The sequence below is a fragment of the Prinia subflava genome, chromosome 8 (genome assembly GCF_021018805.1).
Source record: "Prinia subflava isolate CZ2003 ecotype Zambia chromosome 8, Cam_Psub_1.2, whole genome shotgun sequence".
NCBI lineage: Eukaryota > Metazoa > Chordata > Aves > Passeriformes > Cisticolidae > Prinia > Prinia subflava.
Genome location: NC_086254.1, coordinates 6,866,834 through 6,891,091, shown reverse-complemented (window position 1 = coordinate 6,891,091; position 24,258 = coordinate 6,866,834). Strand labels below are relative to the sequence as shown.

The 24,258-nt window shown below is 44.8% G+C and overlaps 1 protein-coding gene across 1 annotated transcript; it reads left to right on the top strand.

The window, feature by feature from the left end:
* The first annotated feature begins 113 nt into the window (after positions 1 to 113).
* Positions 114 to 18,457, top strand: UNC119 (unc-119 lipid binding chaperone). The gene is made up of 5 exons (XM_063402626.1): positions 114 to 306; positions 9,798 to 9,911; positions 10,814 to 10,916; positions 11,642 to 11,814; positions 12,788 to 18,457. Exons 1-5 carry the CDS (start codon positions 189 to 191, stop codon positions 12,898 to 12,900), a joined length of 621 nt encoding a protein of 206 aa, XP_063258696.1. The 5' UTR covers positions 114 to 188; the 3' UTR covers positions 12,901 to 18,457.
* Positions 18,458 to 24,258: the final 5,801 nt, after the last annotated feature.

The window sequence follows — 24,258 nt, the reverse complement described above, 5'->3', positions numbered from 1 at the left end:
CTGAGCCCCCGGGAGCAGCGCGGGGGGAGTCGCTTCCCTTGCTCGCCCCGGTTCCTCCCCCTCCGCGGGGCCGGGCGGTGCTGCGCGGGCGGGGGCGGGCCGGGGGCGGTGATGGCGATGCCCCTCCCGGTGCGGCGGCGCGCAGCGGGGCCGGGGCCGCTCACACCGGCGGCGGCGGCGGCGGGGCCATGAAGGTGAAGAAGAGCGGCGGGGCCGGGGCGGCGGCGGCCAGGACCGAGGAGGAGCTGGGCCGAAAGGCGCTCATCGGGCCCGACGACGTGCTGGGGCTGCAGCGGGTCACCAGCGGTGCGTACCGGGGATGGCGGGGCGGGGGGGAGGATGGGGACCGTGTCCCCGTGGGGCTTTTCCCGGGGGAAAAAGGGCGGCCGGTCCTCTTCTCCGAGCGGTCTAAACCGAGGGGAAAAGAGGAGCCGTTCCCCTTTTCAAGGGGGCTAACCCAGAGGGAAAAGGGGAGCCGGTCCCCTCTCTTCCCGGGGGACAAGAAGTGGGGATGCAGCACCGCAGGGGACAGAGCGCGCACCAGGATGTGGCACCCATAGGTTGGGTACCACCGAAAGGACGGGGCAGTGCCGGAGCTGGGGATGCAGCCCCCCAACTCTGGCCGAAGGTCGGTGTTGGGATGCTCCTGGCTGCTCTCCCCATCATCACCCGTTCCCTGTGCCTGCGCCCCAAGGGGAGCCTCCCACCCTGTGCCCACGGCAAGGGGATGGGCCGGATCCCTGGCCACAGCATGGGGGGGACTTCATAGCAGCCCCCCATCCCAGTTTCTGTCTCTCCAGTCTAACACCCGTGGTCTTGAGGGCATCTTGGAGGTGGTGGGTGGCTGGAGGGGCTGTTGTACTTGGCAGAAGAGCTTGGGACAGCAGCACACAGGGCTGGGGAATGGCTTCGCACTGATAGAGGGCAGGTTTAGATTAGATATTAGGGAGAAATTCCTCTCTGGGAGAGTGGTGGGGCCCTGGCACAGAGCTGTGGCTGCTCTATCCCTGGAAGTGTTCAAGATGAGGTTGGACAGGGCTTGGGGCAACCTGGGCTGGTGGAAGGTGTCCCTGCCCCTGGCAGGGGGTTGGAACCAGATGGTTTTTAAGGTCCCTTCCAACCCAAAGCATTCCATGGTAATATCTGTACCTCAGGCCAGCCTGGCCTCAGTAATGCCCAGGCACAATCTGCCCTGGTGTCCCAAAAAGCCCTTTCCCCACGTCCCAGGACCCTTGGGTTGTGTCTCTGGGCTGTCAGGGCAGAGAGGCTGGCCGGGGTCTGGCCGTGCTCTGCGATGTGGCCTCAAAGCCAGCTCTGTGTCACCTCCTGGGCTGTGACGGAGCCCTGGGGAGGCAGGATGCGGCTGTGGGTGCTGCTGTGTGCAGGCAGCCCCGTGGGGCTGCTGTGTGAGCAGCAGGGGAGGAGGACAGCCTGGCAGGGACTCGTGTCAGCCCTCAGGAAGGGCTCACAGAGGCTCCTCTGAGAGGGGCTGCTGTTGCTGGGGACCCTTGGGTGCCCTTCTGCGAGCTCAGCTGCGTGATTCACTGCCCAGGCCCAGAAATCCCCTGCCTGTGGCAGGGAGAGCCACGCAGCAGGCACTGAAGCATCCTGCCAGCATCCTCAGCTGGGTGGTGAATCCGAGCCGTGGCTGTGTGAAGCTCTGCGTGCTCACTTCATGGCAGCCTCCGCGTCCCTGCCCTCGCCAGTGCTGTCTGGAGGGGACAGGGCCACCCCACACCCTTGCTGTCACCTCATGTGCCATCAGTGGGGGTGGATGGTGCATTTCTCGGTGAGCTCCTGCCTTCCCAGGGAGCAGGGGAGGCTAAAGCTGGTGAGCCAGGCTTGGAGCAGAGCTGGTTGTTGTCTGCCTCTTCCCACCCTGGGTCAGAGTGCTCTGGAGCACAGGGAGGATGTGAAATGCAGGGAAATGTTGTGTTCCCCTCCCGCTATGAGACATGCTGGCACACGGATGGGTCATGCTAAACAGAGCCAGGCACTGGGATGCTGTCCCAGGCTTACCATGGGAAGTGCTTCCTGTCCTGCTGGATGTGTGGGAGCCAGGAAATGCTCTCCACACCTGAAAGCCTCAGCGAGTTTGGGGATAGAGGTAAACAGTACATCCATGTTGAGTAGATTGTATCTTATCACTTGGCAGCTCCCCTTCTCAAGCTCAGTTTTTGTCCTGGTGGGTTCAACAGCAAGCAAACAATATTTTTCAGATCTTTAACACCAAATGATTATTTGGGGCATTCTATGGCAGGCATTTGCTCATTTCTACACCCTTAAAAACAGATGGCCAAAAATAGCAATGAGAAACTGTTCAACTCTTCTGCTTCAGGTAGGGGAGGAGGGAGGATGAGGCTGTGGGAGAGAAGTTCCCAGCTGCCCCAACCTTTTGGACGTGCTGAGTGTCAGGGCAGACACCACACCCTGTTGCAGCAATTCTGCCTTTGACAGTTTGAAGGAGGAGCTGGTGCTGGGGCTGCAACAGAAATGTCCTGGTGCCCTGGATGCCCTTTGTTGTTCCAGAGGGAGGATAATCCATCTTCATCCACGCTCGTGGGCCACTAGCACGGCAGCTCACGCTGTCGAGGGACTGCATGAAACTGTGGACCTGGGGAGGGCTGGCCAGGTTTTAGGGCTGCTTCATCAACCACATCCCAGCAGGGCTTGGTACCACGGGAGGGTGTGTTTGAGGAATGCTCACACCAGGAGCAGGCTGTGTGTCTCTGAGCAGGCTGCCAGGTTGTGCATGGAGAGGTGGAATTCTGGCTGTAGCACAGAATGGTTTGGGTTGGAGGGGACCTTAAAAATCACCTCGTTCTGACTGCCTCACTGATAACAGGAATACCTTCCACGAGATGAGGTTGCTCCAAGCCTCATCCAACCTTCCCTTGAACACTTCCAGGGATGGGGCAGCCACAGCTTCTCTGCCCAACCCGTGCCAGTGCCTCGGCAGCCCGACAGGGAGGAATTCCTCCCTAATCACCTTTCCATCAGGCAGCACAGCTGGACTTTGCTCTCCCAGTAGGTGCAGCTGACCGAATGGGAGGTGGCTGGGCTGGGAGGGTGGCGAGGCAGGATGTGGCTCTGTGGGCAGCCACAGGAGCCAGCTGGGCTCTGCTCCTAATGTGCTTCTAATAAGCTTAACTGGGGAGTTGTGTGAGCTGCCCTGCACATTCTGCGTCCTTCCAATGTGAAATTCCCCGGCAGTTCCCTCCCCACAGCGTTTCCGGGCCCGCTGGGGTCCAGCCTGACGGATCTGGGATGCTGCCCTGGGATAGCTGGGCCTTCTGGCCAGGCTGGCTCTGGCACTGCTCCAGCTGGATCAGGTGTAAAGAAGAGAGAACCATTTCCTTTGCAATTAGCGGGATTTGTCACTCGCTCACACAACTGTGGTTGGGAAAAGCGGAAAAAGCTCATGACGTGATTAATTTAAGATTAGCAAAGGAGTGGGGCAGAGCTCAGTTCAAATTGCAATTAATTACTGAGGCAGCCAGAGGATCAGAGGAGTCAGATGTGCAACAAAAGACAAGCTCCAGCTTCTGAGGCTGCCCTGCTTATCACCTTTGTCTGTAATACCAGATCAAATCTTACATTTTAAGATTTATTCTAATGCTGATTTTATTTTAGTGAACCAGGGGGTTAAATCATTGATTACAAGCTTGGAAACAGTTTCAAAACAAACCCTAAAAATAAGGAACACACACGTAATCGTTTCTGAAAGTAATCTCTTCCTCGAGCTGTCACTTGGGATTTCTCTGAGACTTCTCTAGGCAGCTTTAGCTAAAGGCCAGCTTGGCACAGGGCTGCCTCAGTGGGTTAGGCAGGCCAGACCCTTCTTGGGGGACTTCCATACCAGTTTCCTGCAGTTGATTAAAGATAAAAAACAAATAAACAATTTCCCTGCCCTCTGCCTCAGCAGTTCAAGTCCTGTAAAGCTGAACCATTCAGGATCCATGTTCAAATCCATTTCTAAATCCATGGGGTTTGGATAGGTAAGGAGAGAGAGAGGCACTAATAGGAATGTGAGGCAGATGTGCATGAATCCATCTTCAAAGCTACTCTTGGACCATGACTTCCCTCCCTAGTTAATGGGGAGAATGTACTTTGCTGGGAGCTCTGAGGAGCCGTGGGTGTCTGCGAGGTTAATAAATCCCTGTTCTGCCATGTCCAGGCTGTGATGTGTGGCTGTGTTTTGATGTGCTGATTTCTTGTTGCAGAGCCACATCCCAGAGCTGTGCCAGGCTGCTCTCCCCACAACCCTGCCCTCAGCATCCCACACGGGCTGTGAGCTTTTCCAGGGCTCTGTGTTTCCCAGAGTCTCACAGTATAATATGGGCTGGTAGGATTCCCAGGGGCAGCACACGTGGGGTGTGTGTGGTGTGGGATTCCTCCTTCTCCCAGGGTTGTGGGTTTGGGCCATCCCTGGTGGAAATGGCAAAGGTAAGAGCAAAGCTGAGGGAATCATCCTGAGGGTCTGGGCAGAGCCTGGCTTTGGCTCAGCCCCAAAATAGCTGATTTAGTTGATGTTGTGCATGTAGTTTCAGATTTTGAATGCAATCAGCATGAAAAGGGGGCAGGAGAAAGTGTTTGGGTGCCTTGGAAATGGGGGAAGAGCAGCTCCATCCGCAGGCTGAAGGCTGTGATCAAATTAATTGTGAGAGGGTGAAAAGCTCTAGCTCTGGAAAGCTCTAGCTAAAATTAAAAAAAAAGAAAAAAGAGATGAGCAGGCTGCCACAAAAATCAGAGCCTGGTGAGCTGTGTAGTAGGACTTGGCAACTGAGGGGCTCTGGGGACCTTGGGAAGTGCCTCAGCCTGGAGCCTCCTGGCCTAAAACCCTCTGCTTCCTTGACAGTAAATGTGCTCCTGTGGAAAAACCCCTGTGGGATCCTTCTGGTGCAGGATTTTCCCTCTGGGACACTGCAGCAGCCTAATTCCAGAGCTAGGTCAGAGGGCAGCTGCTTCCCTCCCCTGTCTTTGGTTTCCCAAACCCCTTGGTTTGGGTTGAAGGGATCTGTTTTACAGGAGTAGATCCTGTTTCCTGGCTTTGTTTCACAGGGCTTGAACTGCTGAGGCAGAGGGCAGGGAAATGGTTTATTTTTTTCTTTAACTGAACCCAGGTTGTCTGGGCAGGTGTATCAATAGCACCTGGAACCCGCCCTGCCTTCCCCTCAGGTCCTGCTCCTGTCCTGCGTCACTGCTTGGCCTCTTCATGAGGTCTGGGCTATTTTTGCTTCCTCCTGAGACTCTTCAATCTGATAATCTCCTAATCTCCAGCTCCTGGCAGTTCCCCTGCAGTTGTCTTGGCTTTATACCTGGCTTATGTCTTGGGAGTTGGCTTCAAAATAGCTCCTGACCTTGTTGGTTAATGCATGTTAGGAAAGAGGCCTGCATAACTACAGGAGCCTCATCATCCATTCCCTAAATTATTGTTGTCTGTGTTGGGGAGAGAAATTCCTGTTACAAGTCACTGCTGTTGTCTCAGTCTCATGTACAGCATCCTCCTGCTTTACAGCCATTTCCAGGACCAGATTTTCAGTTTTTTCTTACCCTGGCTGCACTCTGCTTTCCTTAGTGGGCTCTTGAGGCCTTAAAATAGGAGCTGCCCCATCTGAGATTAGGCTCTGATGAGCCCAGAAATATCCCTGGTGTCTGTGAGAGGGGACACGTGCTTCCTCCTGATTGCAGAGATGGAGAAGGGATCTTGAAAGGAGAACAACAAAGAGAGTGAACCCTATTGCCCTGTGAATCTGTGATAAAATATGCCTGGTGAGGTGGTTGCAAAGGAGATTTGGAAATGTAGGAACAAATTTTAGCTGTCTGTGATGAGGATCAAACACGATCCCTTGCATTTAAATGACAGGGAGAGGTCCAGAGGAGAAAGTGCCTTTGTTTGCTTTCCTGTGTTATTTAGCACTGTATTATCTCTCACTTTTTATGTTCTTCTGCTAAAATACACACCTGGAATTATGCACCAGGGTTCAGGACGTGCCAGTGTTCACAGGCAGTGCCTGTTGGCATTGTCCAGGCTGCTCTGCTGGTTTATTTTGTAATCTTGGTTGGGTTTGGGAGGGCAGGAAGGTTTCCTGGATCTTCTGTCTCTTCCCTTAGAACTGTACCAGGAGAAGGAGCACCTGCTGATTCTGAGAGCAGAGCTGGAGACTACTGAACTGTTTGGGTCACTTTGGAATCACTTTTTCCTACAGAGGAAATTGGAGAATTTGTGAAGGAATTAATTGAGCCAGATTTGGGAAGCCAGTCACCTCTGCTGCTTCCTCAGACCCCCACAGTGGTGTTGGTTGTGATCCAAACTCTCCACAACTGTGATAGGTCTTAAGGTAGAAATTGTCTCTAAAAGTGGGGAGTTGCAGATCTTTGGGCACAATCCAGAGGTTATGGGAAAGAAGCTGGAGAGGCACCATCAGGAATGTGTGAGTGACAAGTGGCTGCAAGTACCGGGTGAATTGTTTTCAGGAATGGTTTGGGGATGGAGGTATGGGACATGACAATTCCCTGGGCTTTAGGAAAGGATAGGAAGTACTGCTCTTCTGTGACCTTTTTTTTTTTTTGCACTGCTGAGTGTGGGTACTTTAGGATAAGAACCAATCTGTTGGGTTTTCCATGGCAGTGCTGCTGTGTCCATGCCTTCACCCCTAAATCAGGTGAGTACTGAAGGCTCAGGGACACACCGTGATGTGTGATTAACATCACAGTTATTAACATGGAAAACAGCACAACTGCTTCAGGGGAAGAGGAAGAAACAAGAAGATACTCTGTCCTGAGAGACCAACCCACCATTCTCTGTAAGAATCCCCTCTGTGGAGGTTTGATCTGCCTCATTCCCAGCTAAAATAACCACGGCTGCTGCCTCCCTTCCCCGAATTGTGGCGGCGGTGAATTCGGATAAGGGAAGCAGATGATACATTTAAGTGAGTCACGGAAGTGTGGGCAACTGGGCCCTACAGTAATTTAAAAATAAGTGTGTGTGTGATGAGATTAGCAAATCTGACAGTGCTCAGCTAAGCAGAAGGATCTGCCAATTGCAAACAGCCCATTCCCAATAAGGCCTTCCAGTGCAGCCGCAGGCTCTGGTTACGTGTGGGGGAAAAAACCAGCACGTGGCTACTTTGATTGATTTTTGAGCAGGAATAGCAGAAACAAATGTAATACGGACTGAGAGGAATATATATTCCTCTGGTTTTTTGTTTTTTTTTTTTTTCTTTCTTTCTAGGAGACTGGGCACTGCCAGAGGAGGAAAAAAACCCACTTGATTGCAGTATTCTGGCAGCTGATCTTCCCGGATGGTATCCAGTGGTATATTGGCATAGTGATTAAAAAATCCCAAACAAACCCCCCAAAAAAGGGGTTTAAAATATTATCAGGGCAAAAAGAGTTGGAAAATAAAAGTGTAGGGGTGCAGACATCAATGAGCAGGAGCCTGGTGGGGATTCTACCCGGGGTTTACTCCTCTTTGGAGGCTCTGCTTGGCTCTCCTCTGCTCCAGATGAGTCATGGACACTGTTACTGCAGCAACGCTGCTGCCAAGGAGGGGGATAAAGCTGTTGCCATGGTGCTGGATGGGCAGGAATTCTGCAGGAGTAGAAACACTTAATAATTAACTTGCAGACAAACGCGGCTTCAGATTTGCCAGCGTGCTCCAGGGAAGGTGTCCCGGGCTCCCGGGCAACTGCTGCCTGTTCCCAACAGCCTTCCCAGGGAACAGCCAGTGGTCATGGGGCTAGGAAGGGGAGGCTGGGCTCTGGGAAGCTGTGCCTGCTTCCATCAGTTTGTGTTTTGCATGTTGGTGCTCGGAGCTGGGAGGTTGTGGGGCAGGTCAGGAATTGGGGTGGTTGATGTGTCAGAGCCTAAAATCACCGGTGTGATTGCAGGACACCTCCCTGAGGAATGCTAAACATCAGGGCCTAAGGCAAGGGCTGGGTTTAAATTCATGTCTTGTCTTCTTGGCTACTGTTAAAGACACAAAAGGAGATTTTTGTCCAGTTCTTGGGATAGTTGACCAAACACAGGCTTGTGTTTTCTTGTGGTAGTGAAAAGGTCGAGCTTTTAGCTTGTTCTTGCTGACAGCGTGGGTGCTGGTGTCAGTTTTTCCTTGTGCTGTGTTGATAGGGAAGAGAAAATCCCTGCCAAATGCCAGGGATGCTTTGAACACTGTCCTCTCTCAGAACACCCATTTATAGAATTGTAGAATCTCAGTGTTTTGGCTTAAGAGGGGCCTTAAAGATCATCCACTTCCCTCCCCTCTGCCATGCAGGGACACCCCCTACTAGATCAGGTTGCTCCAAGCCCCATCCAGCCTGGCCTTGAGCACTTCCAGGGATGGGGCATCCACAAATTCTCTGGCATTCCTTTGAGCATTCACCATATGGGGTTGTTGGAGAGCAGTAAAACTGTCCAGGGAGAAACATTTATCACCTCTGTTCCTCGTACAGAGTTTCCTTGGACAGTTCTCCAAATTCTGGAGATTTGGAAGGAATAAAAGGCTTCTAGGAAAGTGCCAGGTGTTGGTGCCCAGGAGCTCAGAAGTCTCTCACAGTGGTCGTGGATTTCTTAGACCTGTGCTGAATTTGGGTTGGCATGGGCAGGTCTGAGCTCTGAGCACTTGTAACTTGTTTTTGTAGTCAGTGACTAAGCCTCAGGTGGATGGATTTGTTGGTGTTTCAGAAATAGGAAAGCAGACAGAAATAAGTGATTAGCTCAGATTAACACCAGGAATTAGTAGCTGAGAAAGTGCTTCAAATTAGAATGTTAAAGTATTATTTTCACCTTGGAACCTCCAGAACCAGTCTCCTACAACAATCAAATGTGCTGTTGTTTGAAAGCTGACCTGACTTGTCCACACAGAGCATTTCTTTAGATTTGTCAGGGTAAGGTAAGTTATTGGAGCTGCTTTCAATCTGTGCTGTATGTGCTCCTTCCCCAGGGAGGAGGATGGTTCCTGTGCCAGGAGCTGGCTCAGGGCACAGCAAGGCTGAAGGCCAAAACTGTGGGGATTTTACTAGAGGAATCCTCATCCCTGGAAGTGTTCAAAAAGCTTGTGGATGTGGCACCTGGGACACGGTTCAGTGGTGAGCACAGCAGTGCAGGGTGAAAAGTTGGACTTGATGATCTCAGAGGGCTTTTCCAACCTTGAGGATTCTCTGATTCCATGAATTTCTCTCAAAGATGCCCAAAGCAGGGAAGGGCTCTGCTCCCTGTTTTCCTAACACAGGGAAAGGCTTCAACATCATTTTCACTGCTGAGGAAAACAAGCCCTGGTGTGGGGTGAGCATCAGTGGAGAGGAGAGGCCACCCTTTGTCTGCAGGGGGCTGGAGCAGGGAGGTGGCACAGGGGAGGGGACTCCTGTTCCAGTTAAGTGCAGTCGGCTTAGTGCTCCCAAAGCTGCTTAGCCCTCACATTCTGCCACAGGGCACTTTTTAAAACAGGCAAAGCCTCTTAGCATTGCAGAGGCCGGGATTTGATGGAGGTGCTGACTAGTCTCAGTACCCCGGGAGGAAATGGATGCAGAAGTTGCTGGCACAGGGTTGGGGAAAGGTGATGACCTCTGTGTGTTGGGGGAGAGAATTCTTTCCCCTCTCCTGTCTGAGCTGGGCAGTGTGAGCCTCCAGAACTGAGACTGTCTTCAGAAAAATCAGTTTTGAATTGAACCCTCCACTACCTCTCAGTAGTGGAGATGCATTTGGGCTGCTCTCCCTGCTGGTGTGGCCTCCAGAGAACAGCCAGAAATTCCTGGTATTTCAGGGCAGCCTTCATTTAAATTTGCTTCCCCCTGCAGATTATTTGTGCACTCCAGAGGAAAATGTTTACAAGATAGACTTCACCAGGTTCAAAATCCGGGACATGGAATCTGGCACAGTCTTGTTTGAAATCACCAAGCCAGCAGCTTCAGGTGAGTGCACACACAAAACAAGGTTTCCATGAACAAATGCATTCTTTTGCCTTTCCCCACTCCTTTTACTCCACACATTTCCCAAGAGTAGCAGAATCTCTCCTCTGCAGGAGGGCTGTAGCCCCATCTTGCAGCAGGAATGTTTCTCAGGTGTCTCTTTGTACCAGCAGGGTGAGCAGAGCTGGCTGTGCTCTTCCTGTTGCCATCTGTGATGGGAAGGGACAGATGGATGTTGTAAACAGGAGCAGAGGAGGAGGAGGAGATCACTGGGTGCTTTTTTCTTGGCTGTTCATCAGTTTGTGCCCCTTGCACATAGTTGAGCTGTTAGTTTAACATCTCTCACTGAGGAGTCAGGAAAATGGTATTTCCAAAAGGGAGAAACTGCCAACAGGCAAATTGAACAAACTAAACATTTGCCTTTTTTTTTCTCAGTTTGATTAATTTTTAGGTGTTACTTATAAGCATCCAAGTGTTGCCTGTTGCTAGTGGTGATAAAAACCCAGGGCAACTGTTCTTTTCCTGGCCAAGCACTTTTAACCCTTCCCCACCTCCCTGCAGGTGGGAGGGAGTTTTCTGTAGCTTGCAGGTAGCAAACCAAGAATGCCAAGGTGAAATTGCTTTGTTCAGAGTCACTCTGCAGCCCTGACGTGAGGAACAGAAATCCAGGAGATAAGAAATCACTCAGAGCAAAGGGCCATCCTGCAGCATTCCACCTCTGAGTGACCAGTGGTGGACACCTCAGGACGGGAGGAGGGTGAGCTCAGCACCAGACCTGGTGGACACCTCAGGACAGGACCAGAGATGTTTCCTGGCTTATGTGGCACAAGAACACCACCACAAGTATTCCCTTGAGTTTCTGGTTCTCAGGCAGCTCTGACAGAGCTTTCTTTGGGCTGTTGCAGAGCGGGAGCACAACGACAGGAAGGACGTGGACCCCAACGCCGGACGCTTCGTGCGCTATCAGTTCACCCCGGCCTTTCTCAGGCTGCGGCAAGTGGGAGCCACGTGAGTAACTCCCCCCCTGCTCCTTGGCCTGGCACAGAAAACATCTGAAATCTCAAGGATAAAACCCCATCTCTTCCATGTTCATCCTGCCAGGAAGTTGATTAACAGGGGGCTTTTTCATTTATTATGAGGGTCTCCAAATCTCTTTCCTCCTCTGTGACTTTAAGCTGTTTTGTCAGCCTGGTGCTGAAGATAAAAGAGGCAAAATAAAGTGGGAAGACTGTCCAAAGAAGAGAAAGCTCTGGGGAGACCTTAGAGCATCTTCCAGTGCCTGAAGGGACTCCCAGAGAGGTGGAGAGGGACTTCTGGAAAGGACCTGGAGTGACAGGACACAGGGAATGGCTTCCCAGTGCCAGAGGGCAGGGTTAGATGAGATATTGGGAAGGAATTGTTCACTGTAAGGGTGGGGAGGTCCTGGCAGAGGTTTCCCAGAGAAGCTGTGGCTGTTCCATCCCTGGAGGTGTCCAAGGCCAGCTTGGATGGAGCTTGGAGCAGCCTGGGATAGTGGAAGGTGTCCCTGCCCATGGATGAGCTTTAAGATGTTTATCTCATGCTGTGGTGTGTCCCTGTGAAATGCTTTAAGTAAAAGAGGAAACAATAAGTTGATTAGTGCTGTTGCTTTATATTTTTGGCTTTTTTTTCCAGCCAATTCTTCTGCCTTTCAGGAATAGTGCAGATCTTACTGAAGCATAAAAGCTCACATCAATTTTACCCTTCTTTTTCAGGGTGGAATTCACGGTAGGGGACAAACCCATTAACAATTTCCGTATGATTGAGAGGCACTACTTCCGTGACCAGCTGCTGAAAAGTTTTGATTTTGAGTTTGGCTTCTGCATCCCCAGCAGTAAAAATACCTGTGAGCACATCTATGAATTCCCCCAGCTCTCAGAGGATCTCAGTAAGCTCTTTATAATAAAAACTTTCATTTCTGTGTTGTCACACTGTGATATTCATCTGAGGTGGTTTGGGGGAGCCTTTTCTTAAAAGCTGTCTCTAGAGAGTGGGTTGGGTAAAATAATTCATCCTTTTATATCTGTGTTAGCACTGATTTTGTTTTCTAGTAGGATGTATCTCATCACACACCAGGCAGTTGCTTGTTTTGTTTTTTTTTTTTAATTCATAAAAGGGAAGCTTCGGTATCAGGGAGAAAAAAAAGATAATTGTGTTATAAAACAAGCAAAAAAATAAGATTAAAAAGACAGCCAATAAATGGATAACTTAAATGTTATGATCTGTTTTAATGTTTTATGTGCTATGTTGTGAGCTTGAGAGGTTTTAATATGAACATAACTTTTATTTTCTCTCCTCTCTCCCGAGACACAATAGCACAAGCATTAAATCTCTGTCATCTTCCTCTTTACAACCCCTAATTGTGTGTGTCAGCACTAAGATTACAGCCTGTGGAAAATACAGGCAGGCCCTGCTATCAGGCCAGAACAAATTTACTTTGAGTTTGCTGTTCTGTCACTGTTTTTAAAAACAAAACAAAAAGAACCCCAACCCAAAATGTAATGGGTTCTTGTTCTGAGATCTACTTTATATGGTGCCTCTATAAATTTGGATTATGAGCATTTTTCATCCCTGAAAGTGTTCAAAGAAGGTGTGGATGTGGCACAAGGGTTTAGTGAATTCAGGTTAGATTTTAAGGTCTTAGAGGGCTTTTCCAACATAAAAATTCCACGATTATGCTTGCCTTGTTCCAAAGACACCAACAAGGAGTGGTTTGGGCAATTCCCATTTGGGTTTTGGGTTTTTCACCTGATTTTGCACTGCCTGGGTGACACTGAACAGTGCTGGAGCCCGGTGTGGAGCACCACCCTTAATTCTGTTGGGTTTTTTTCCTCTTTTTCCCCCATTTCCCCCCCTCACAGTTCGAGAGATGATCCTGCATCCCTACGAGACACAGTCGGACAGTTTCTACTTTGTAGACAACAAGCTGGTGATGCACAACAAGGCAGATTATTCCTACAGTGGAGGACCTTGAGCGTGGGCTGGACGGCCACGCCGGCCTCCCCTTCCCTCTGGAAGTCGTCAGGGATCCCAACACCTCCAGCTCTGCTGCCTGCAACGTCACCTGGACAAGGACCCACCACCCAAGGACTCTTTTGCCACAGTAGGAGTTTCATGACATCTCTTTTGAGATATCTCTTTTGAGCTTTGGAGCAGACCCGGCTCTTCAGAAGTTTTTAAGCTAAAATTGTCTTTGGATACCGCTTCCCTAAGTCCTTCAAGTGTCTGCTTTGAAAATGGTCTTGTGGGACCCGAGGGGTTTTGCCCTAATTTTGTGAAGTTGTTTTCTTGCCCTCGAGTGTCTTTTAGGGCTGCTTTCCCAAAGAATGTAATCAGAGAAACCGTGGGAGTGGATGGATGCAAGGGCACAGGTTTGGGTGGCTGTTTCTCTTTGTCAGTGCTTCAAAGGCCAATTTAACTTGTCCAGCCTGTTGAAAATATCGAGCAAAAACATCTCACAAAGGCAAGTTTCATCTTCAGATCAGCTCTCTCCATGAGTATTTCATCCTTCAGTTTTGATCCTTCTTTGTAACGTTCTGTTTAACCTTGGAAACACCAAAACCTGCAATGAGGAGCAGTAGCTCAGTGACAGAGCTGTGTTAATTGGGTGTTTTTGCATTTACGTTCCTTTTACATTTCAGGTGAAGGTAAAATGGCACTGTGGGTCTATGAACCTCCATAAGTACATTCCATTAATTTCATATTTTTGCAGAATAATGGGAAAAACATTTGCTTTATTTAACAGTCAGCCTTTTCATGCCACACATTTCCCATTTATTTTCTTTCATCTCTGCTCGATACCAAGATAAGGACTTCAGCACTGCTTGTTAGAGCAATGTTTTAATTGTCTAGGGCAGCTGGGGAGTGTGGAATTTCCAAATTTCTACTTGTATCTGCATTTAAAGGAGGTTAAGACAGCATTTCCCCTTTGTTAAAAATGTTTCTCATCAGATATTAATGCAGGTGAAACTAAATCTAATAATCAACAGCTTTAACACACAGCAAAAAAATTCAGCAAAAGTTCTCTCCTCAGACTCTGGAAAAAGTTTAACACCAATTTAGCCCAAGAAATAGCAACACCAAGAATAAACTAGTTTGGAGTGACCTGTTGTCATGAAACCCTTACTCTGAAGGTCAGTTCACTGATCCTAAAACAAAAAAACAAAAAACCCAACAAAAATAAAAGACAGTTGCAGTCTGTAGATATTTCTATAAATACTTGATGTCTCCATGTCTGTTTCTGTGAGTTGAAGTGGAACACTCTATGTTAGCCTCTGATAGGTGTAATAATTGTAATAATTTTTATAAAAATACCATTTCCAGTCGTGATGAGCGTCTCTGTAGTCGACTACAGCTACAAACAATTCCAAGTGTAGCCTAAGGACAGGGAGGTTTTTGTGCTCTTGTTGGGGTTGTGGTCACTTTTCAGTGTGTCACCATTTGTATTTGGCTTGGCTTTTTTGACTGCTGAGAGAGGAGGCAGTGTTTTTTTTTAAAAAAACACAGTGATTTTAGGTTACAGCACAGTTTTTATTAAGCTTGGTAGCTACAACGGTGTGTCAAGTTCACTGATTTTACACAAGTAGTAGCTTGTAATAATTCTTAGCACAGTGAGACTTGTATTTATCACTATTTTTTGTCTCTAGTGTATTAAATCATACAAGTAGCCTACAGCTGACTGATCAGTTTGAGAGATACAAAGGATTTCCTCATTATTTGTGCAGCACTTTGAGCTACTGACCATTAATTTTATAGCACAGTAATTACTAAAGATGAAAATAGTTTCAAAAATGTTTTCATTCTTCCCCCAGCTTTTTTTTAAATCAGGGCTGTTAAATCATATATCCAATCACATTTTGCAAGTTTTAAGTATTTCTGGGTTTCATTTCAATTTGCAGGAGAAAAAAAATAATTTAAAGACAAAATAGAGTGTACGTTTGTAGTTACCACTCTGTACAGGGGTTTTTGTGGGGTTATTTTTCACCTGTTGTTTATAACAGTCACTTCTGGGCATAAGATTTTTAAAAGACTTTTAGGGATGGAATTTGCCCAGAATTTCCAGTCATCTGTTTAATCTGTTGTGATGAGATCAGTTGTACTTTGGTGTGGACTCTTGGGTCGTTTGATGGAGTTTCCTCTGAGACAGTCATGTTCTGCTCCTGTTTTATGCTACCTCCTTTCAAGACTTATTAAAAAAAGAGTAATTCCATAAAAATTTTACTGTAATCAAGGGAAATTTGAATGGTAGACATGCCCCTTATAAAAGAACCAGGAGAAAGTCACCAATTTCCCAGGAGTGCAGATGGAATTTCTGACATTTTTCTAGGATAGGTTTGAGGTTAAACACAAGAGGATGAATTATCAGCTGCTCCTCTCCTGAAATACTTTATAATTCAGATTCTATATTTAATAATTCCAGTCTCACAGAAAATCTAGTGTGAATCATACGGGAGATATTACACTGAGTTTGCTGCTTAATATTTTAAGGAATATTTTAAGCCAGAAATAAAGATTGGACACTTTCAATTTCAACCAATTTTAGCTTTTCAGTCGGGACAATTTTACTCTTATTTAAAACCCCCAGAGTTTGCCACAAGTAACAAATTCTGATTCCCAAACCAAGGCAAACAACAGAACTTTCTGTGGGAATTGTAATGAAGGTGCTTTTTTCCTGTGTCCTGCTGAACAGTTATCACTGTTCTCTCTCTGTTCCACTTGGGAACTCTTTGTTAGCATTTCCCCAAGGCCATCCACATCCACAATCTTCACAAACCCGTGGGAATCACTGTCCAGGAGAGAGGTTCTGCTCCTTTCCCACCTGCTCAAGCAGCAGCATCACACGTGGTGTTGATATGAGGCACATAAACAGCATTAAAAAAATGTTACTTCAAAAATTTTGGCTGTAGAGTTGCTGTTTTAGTGCCACTTCTGTCCTGGTTTTGCTTAAAAACCACCTTCAGAGTTTCATGTTAAAGACAAAACTTTGTGCAGCACCCAATAATTTCAATTTCTTTCTGAAAGGGAGCTGAGTTTGCTGCCCCGTTGTGAAATCCACATTTTTTCCCCTTAAATTGGCAGCTGATTCTTATTATAACCCAGTTGAGAACGAAGTCTTAGCAGTATTTTTCACAGAAGAATTTGTTAATCTCCTTGACTAGCTATTATTTTGTATTTTAACATTCATCATTATTGGGTTTACTTTGGAAGTTCATTGCGAAATGACCAAATATTGGCTCTGGGATAAAGAGAATTGTTGTATTTTCTTCCTTGATCCCATTTTAAACGTGACTTTAATTAGCACTGCAGCTCTGTTTTAACAAGCCAGCCTGGCAATTTGGGATCTGACTTTCTGAAAGTGAAAGAAAACATCCAAGATTATCTGCTAATAATGCCTGGCTGTTTCCTGTCATAAAACAGGATTAAGTGTGTGCTTTACACAGTGACTTAATCTTGGAAAAAGAAACTAAGTCTCCCTGAGTGCTAATAGTGACATAATTTTTCTGTGAGACAGGGAAATTACAGCTCAACACATTCTTTCAGGGAAATTATAATTTGACATATTTTTTCACTTTGTCAGCCTTGGATTCCTTTAGTAGTCAGGGTTTTTAAGACAAGCACATACATTTGTGGTGAGCTGCACGCTCTAATAACTCACACTTCCATGGCAGGGAGAGAACCAGTTCTTTTTTAGAATTAACACATCAAGCTGTGGTTTGAAAATCTAGAAACTTTGCTCTCAGTTCAGTGGCAAAAGCCAAAATTGTTTCTGCGAATTATCCGTTATGTGGTGACATGTCTGAAATAACTGAATGATCCACCCTTCCTGACTCAGAAGAATTTATTTATTTTATTTATTTTAGGGTAGAAAGTCTCTCCAGGGTTGAAAACAAGCTGCTGGAGTTTAGTTCTTGCTCATAATCTCTCTCTATGTCTTGGGTTTTTTTGAGCAGGTCGGTAAGATGCTCTATTTTCCACTTCTGTCCTCTTGAGTTTTATTCCAAAATCTTGTGTGGTGTCACAGTGGTGGCTGGCTGTGTGTGAAACATGCAGGCTACCAACTTCCAAATCCCTCCAGTTTGAGGAAAAAAACTGTTAAAGTATATTGAGAATTATCCTACATATCGACCCCTAAAAAATAAACCCCAATCTTCATGACAAAAGTTAAGGGGAGCTCTTAGTCATGGAAAGATTTGGGCTATTTAAGGTAAGAAAATGCTAATACCCAACTGTCATGTTTAGTAAGTATTATAAAAATGCTCTATTAATTATTCATAACCTGGAAAAGATGGTTAACAGTTCAGTTTTAATTAGATCTGGTTAGGAAGGAAACCATAGAAATCATTGCTGTCATTTGGGGCTGCAGGGCAGCAGCTGGAACCTCATGTATGGCACAAAATTTGGGCAGTTTTTTGTGCATTGGGGGGGAAAAGTGAGGGAAAGGAGGACAAGGACAGAAAAAAGAATTAATTTCAGCTATTTGGACCCAAGAGCTTCAAGGCCGTGGTGAGTGACTCAATTTTCTCCTGGGTCTGAGGCAGCTGGGAGCTCCTGCCTAAATTTATAGAGGCTTTTTCGTGTTTATGTGAAATACCATTGAGAGTGAAATACCATTGAGAGTTCATATCATTTAATCTACGTGGAAATTCCTGATTTATTTGAGGGCTGTGGTGCTCCAGGTCTCACCTTGCAGCTCAGTTGTTCTCCCCATTTCTGGTGAGTGGGTGAAATGATGTCTGTGTGTCTGCAGCCCCCCAAAACCCCCCGTGCTCCTGCCTGCTCTGGTGTCTGCTTGTATCTTAATACACCCAGCAAACCTGTTTGAATGTGACTTTTTTTTTTTCTTGGCATAGAAACAGAATTGTCTGTATTAAAATGTATTTATAAAAAAAATATATATATCTATTTTTTGTGGAAGGAAAGTAGGATTCTGGTTACTATACCACTGGGAAAATGTTAGGAGCATTTTTACTGAGTTAATTTCTAATTCTTTGTACCTTGGTAGGGATTTGTTTGCTAGGAGAACATCCACTGTGGCCCATCCTGCAATGCACTGTCATGCAGGTTTTCAGAAAACTGGGAGTCTTTTGTTTCCTTTTTGGGACAGAACTGAGGAAATCACCAGGAATAGAAGGAACCTTGGCATGGAATCCATTCTGTGGCTTTGGCTTCAGCCTGTTTGACTTTTTGCAGATTCAGTAGAGAGAAAAAAGATTGAGACTTCAGGATAAAAAAAAAAATAGATGCTACAATTTAGTCTTCCTGTAGGAGAAGGAGAGTCCTTAAATTAATTTATACAAGGTTTAAATAGGGACTGCACTTGCTTCAATTGATTTAATATTGGCAGCTTAGTCATTGATGTGCATCCTAGGGAATATGCTTAACTTTTTCCATTACCTTGGAAAATGGTTCAAAAACATGTCACTTCCATTAGCAAGTGTTTCTTCTCCTGTAACAAATTGCAAAATGTAAAAAAAAAAAAGAAAAAAAAGAAATAAATTATTGAACCTAGAAACAAGGGTGATTGTCTCTTTTTTTTTTTTTTTAAGTTTTTTCTATTTAAAAACCTTCAAACTTTCATTTCAGGTCTCTTCCATCAATATTTAAACTCCAGTTTTTGTGGAAATGTGTATGAGCAGCTTCATTTTTTGGTGATTGATGGAAAGACTCTGCAGTGGTTTGGGTTCTGTGGGTATAAAACCATCACATTAAAAGTGTTCAAGTGGGATTTAACTTTCAGATTGGGAAAATGTCTTGGGGTGTAATTCAAATAAATTAGTATTAATTAATTAATGGGACTTTGGAGCTGCACAGATCACAGCTGTGTATCAGGTTGTGATTTTAAAAAATTTGCAAGTTCAAAAAGCCAATTTGAAAAAGTGAAAGTGAGAATGTGAAAAAATGGAAAATGTGAAAAATAAATTAGTTTCAAAGTATATTAACAGAACCTTGGAGTTCCCTGGATCACTTCATGCACCAGGTTGTACTTCTGAAGAATTTCTGGCTGCACTTTGGAGAATCAAATTTTGAAATTAATGTGAAAATTGCTGTCTCTGCCTTATCAACTAAACCTGAACCAGCTGCTGGGGCTGAAGTGAGTTTTACTGCAGCAATTCCACCTTGATGGCTTTGATATTTGATTCAGAAATTCCTGGAATACCTCTGTGTTTCTCTGAGAGCAGAGCAACTCTCAGAAGAAGAGAAATAGGATGGTTTTGTTGGAAAATATCTTCTATAACTCATTTTGATTCCACAGAATTCCCGGGGGCTCCTCACGGACACAATATCCTGCGGGACATCGTTGTGTGCTGGAATTTGAGTGAGGAATTTATTAATGCAAGGGTTTCCCTTTTGGATTGTGACTTGGAATTCTTGCAAGGAATTCTTGCAAGGACTGGATATTGATTCACTGAATATCTAAAAAAAAGCAAAATCAGTGCTAATAAACTAATAAAGCAGGTTAAACAGTCTCTCTGATTTTGGTGCACAGGTATAATTACCTGGACTTGCTTAGAATTCTTCTGAGATTGCAAAGAACCTTAAATTAAAAAAAAAAAAATCCCATGAAAACTCCACTGTATTAAATGTCTGCCAAAAATACACTGCATTACCAATGCTTCCCCCCACCCCTTTAGCTGGTTTATCAGCCTCATTTATTAATAAATATTCCTAATCATTCTGGAGATGTTCTCTGCTCCTCCTCAGATTCTTATTTCCTTTGCCATTTCTCAGCTGCTGAGTTGCTGTGGCAAATCTGATGTGTTCACCCCATGTTTCTATTTTATTTGTCATTGTTCAAGGGCATTCATCTATCTCTGACTTGCATTCCCTTAACGTCTTTCACTTGTGGGAAGAACACTTCTCAGTGATAAAGTGCTCCAAATTTCCCAATTTCTCCCTCTAACACCATGGATCTTACTTTAAAGATAATTTTAGAGATTACTGAAATCTCTCATTGCATGCTAGGGTAACCCAGAACTATTTATTCTCCCTATCTGAGCCCACAAAATAGAGCAATTCCTTTACAGAGATGATTTTTTTCCCCTTCACCACTGCTGTACAAGGACTTAAAATAGGAGGTGAAATCATCCTGGATAATGTATTTTAATTAAAACTACAAAGAGAATTTAGGTAGGTAGAGCATAATTGCAGTTGGATGATTCCCAGCCATTATTTTGAAAACTGACTTGGGACCTCATATAACAAAGGCCTGTTTTATTTAATAATAATTTAATTATTCTAGAGGAGGGTGTAAACCATGTTAATGAAGCTGCATATGAAAGTAATCTGTAGCAAGAAATAAAAACAGGCAGGGAATTTACAAACAGCACCAGAGAAAACACATAATTAAATTTACTTTATGAAAGGGAGATAACACAGACAGGAGAGAAGAGTTCCAAACACCTTCAGTCCTTCCTTTCCTGTGGAATGACAGGATAAATCAGAAGAAGGGAATATCAATTGGGATTAAATTAGATATGAGGAAGAAATTCTTCCCAGTGAGGGTGGTGAGTCCCTGGCAGAGATAGCCCAGAGGACTTCATGTGCCAGACATGAAAGCTTAAAATATTTAGATTCTATTTTGGTAAAAAAACCCCAAAACAATCAAAAAACAAGCAAACACCAAACCCAAAACTCCAACCCAAATGTTGTTTTTTATGAGTTATGTGAAGGGCAGAGTGCACCAATGTTGTGCCAGTGTTACTCTGTTCGCTGGCATTTGACTGGGGTTGAAAATCATGTTTTTATTTCCCAAATGCATTCCTCACCATCCTGATCTCTAATTAAGTGTCTAATTAAACCTGCTGCCTGCTTTGATGTCTGCACAAGGTTCATAAGTCAGGAGAACACAGGGTTCACTGTAACCCTTCAAATTAAAGTGTGCCCAGAAGTTCAGAGGAGCAGCACTGCCCCAGACACGCCAAGGCTCCTCAGCACAGAGATGTCAGATTTTAAAGGTATTTCCCCACTGGAATTCATCAGCTGCCATTGCTCATAACCTAAATTTGAAATACCAGTGCAGAAATGTTCCTTGCAGCTGACAAACACAGGGCTGTGCTTCCTGTGGCTGTGTGGCAAGGAAACACAAGCACGAGTGGCACCACTCAGATAACTTTTACTTGCCATTATTTCAGCCAGTGTTTAAATTTCTGTAAGGTGTGTTAAAAGGAGAAAGATCATTTCCAGCCACAACAAAAATTTGCACTTTTTTAATGCCTTTAATGCCAACTAAGCATTGCAGTTTTCTCCTTAGATTAACTGGGTATTCTGTAGAAAATATTTTTTTTTCTGTGTGCTTTAGGGGTTTTTTATGTTCTAAAGTTGATCTAGAGGGAAAGGCAAGTACAATAAATGCCTGAAGAGCTCGCTCGGGCCTGGTGCCTCCAGCAGGCCCAAACACGCTGGGCTCATCCATGTACTTGAAATTAAATCCTTCCTGGACGAGCAAGGTCTTGAATTCTGTGTTCATCCAAAGAAAGTGAATTTCCCTCTCCAGCCTTTTTGTGTGACTGATGTGTTTCTGCCTCAGTTCTCAGTGGGGATTTTTTTTTTCCCCTCCTCATCCACCCAGCCCGGGCTGCAGCTGCTGGAATGAATTTCCTGGTGCTGACGGCGTGAGCGAGGAATTAATTAATTCATGTGACTAACGAGGGCCTTTGCTGCACAGCCAGGCCTGATTGGGTTTTTGTCAGGAATAAATCTTTAATGCCTTCCCTGGCCTCTCCTGTGCCCAGGTCACAGCTGGATGGATCCAGTGCAGGATTCTCCCAAATGGCTCCGGGGTGAATTTACCGTGGCCTTTGAGTATCAAAACACCTCAAAAAGGGGATTTTGAGAAGTCAGGACTAGGGGAAATGGCTTCAAACTGAGAGAGGAGAGGTTCACATGGGATATGAGGGAGAAATTTTTGGCTCTGAGGTTGGTGAAGTGCATGGAAGTTGTGGCTCAACATCAGCCTTGGCCCGGTGGAAGGTGTTGGAACAAAATGGTCTTGAAGGCCCCTTCCCACCCAAACCATTCTGTGATTTTATGGTTAAAAAAAAAAGACCTATAAATCATCAATTTCATGTTTCAGTCAGCATTTATTATGATTATACCAAATACCTGGTATTTGTCGTCAATGTGCTGCTTGAATAAGAGCCCCCAGGTGAAATAAGTGCCATGTGCATTAATGATCTTCCCACTGCTGTAATTTTCAGTAATTTCAGTATTTTCCATGCAAACAAATACTCTTTGTGTGTGTTTATTTCTTTGAATTAAAAGCAGCCCTTTTCTGCTTCTACACAGACTGCATATAAATTGTGTTTTATGATAACTCCATCATTCTTTATTTTAGTAGTTCTCAATTTAATTTTTGCTGTGACCACAGATGGAAAATGCTTCTTTAAATCTTCCATTTATATCATTGCAGAGAGGGAATGCCCAGAACCAGAGAGTTTATCTCCCACTATTGAGAGTTTTGGGTTTGTTTGTGTAAGACTGGAAATGGATTAGGAGGTCAGGAAAAGCTCATGTTGAAGTGTTTGCTGGTTTTGATATTTAACACTCTAAACACAAACATTTACACACAGATCTGGAAGCCTGAAGTACAAAAATAGAGCAGCAGCCCTGCTAAACTAAATTCTGGAATCCAAATATTTATTCCAGTAGTTTAAATTTGTTTGAAAGTGCCAATAAGTCTGTTGCACGTCCCGAGCTTTGTGTACACTGAAGCTGATGTGATTTTCAGTGTTTTATCTGTTCCATAATTCCAGTTAATCACTGCTGGGTTTAAGCAGCTCAGAGCCAAGGGTTTGAAAGGTTGTACAGAGAGAATTCCTATTCCTATCTCAACAAAAGCAAGTGAACGTTCAGGGGTGATGTTTTTATACCAAGAACAGGCAAATATGGGAGGCAGAAGTCTTTTAATAATTTGGGCCCATGAGAAGAGAAAAGAGCTTCAAAACACAGTTTCAATATAAATGGTTATTTGAATGTCTTGAAGTTTAAATGAAACCTGCAATAAAAAAAAAAGTTAAGCTAATAAATCCTAAACTTTAGAGTGCAAATTTTTCCTAATCATACGTTGGAGAGGGCAGCAGTGAGCACTTTCTTGTGTTTGGTAATAAGACATTTTTATGGTAATTACACTTAAGGTTATTTTTTCTCCTAGACAGGTTTGCATAATCTCTTTGGAAGAAGCTGATTAAGCAGACAGTATTAGCCTTGGACAGGGAAATCTTCATTCTTTCCTTTCTTTCTCCTCCTGTTTTCAGAGTGCTGCTTCAAATGGAATTTAATGCAAATGTATCATAAATAGATTTGCACTGTGAGCAAAATACTGATTTTATGGTGGGTACAAAAGAAGGTGTCACTAAGGAAATGTTTGCGTGCTGTCCTTATGTCAAGTAATTTCAAAAGTCAAAAATAAGGATTGCACAAGCTGAGGGTTATTCTTGTATGTAAACTTAAATAGAAATAGTCAAATAAACATATTTTTAAACTTTTTTTTTTTAGTAATTGTTCTGGAATTGTAATTTATAATATAACTCTTTCCTCATGAACCCATACTTCAATGAGTTGGTTTTGTGTCTACCAGAATTAGGAATGCTAAACTGAAACAAGACAATAAAATTTCAGATGTAGGAGCCTGAAGTGGAGCAGGAAGGGAAACTCAAACCCAGACAATTTATATTAGTTAATAACTTGCAGTATAATTTGTTTGTTTGTTTGTTTATTTAAACAGAACTATTTTTTAATAAAAGTTATTAAAAGGACTTTTCTTATAACTTCTGTGAAACGTCCAACCATTAATTTAATTCCATTAAATATGGAATGCATTGGAGAAAATACTTTTAGGTGCAGTGAATAAATAACTTTATAAAGGGAGCACAAACCTCTGGTGTGGATACAAGACACCCCAGAAAGCCCAAGGAAAAACACGTTCAAGTGTTTGTTTCCCTTTTATTCCTTATGTCTGGTCATTCTTCAAAGACTTATTACCAAGAAAAAAATATAGAATAAAGTCTGATGGTTTGATTTCTTCTCTATTTCTTCCTCCCCCTCCAGCTTGTGATCATGTGTGTGGTCACAAGCATGGAATATATTGGTGTCTCTGAGGGAATGGCTGAGCCTGGGGCCACAGAGGACACGAGTGACACACAGCAATGAGCAAATCATGGATGGGTTGCTGTGCCCATAAATTATAAATCTTTGACTCAGAAAAAGCAGTTTTGCTTTTCTCGCTTTCAAATCTTTGAATCTGGAGTTTCACAGATGTTTAACTCAGCTTGATAATGTTGTCCAGACTCCTACTGTCAGTTTTGATGGATTTTTTCACATGCCATGGGTTTGC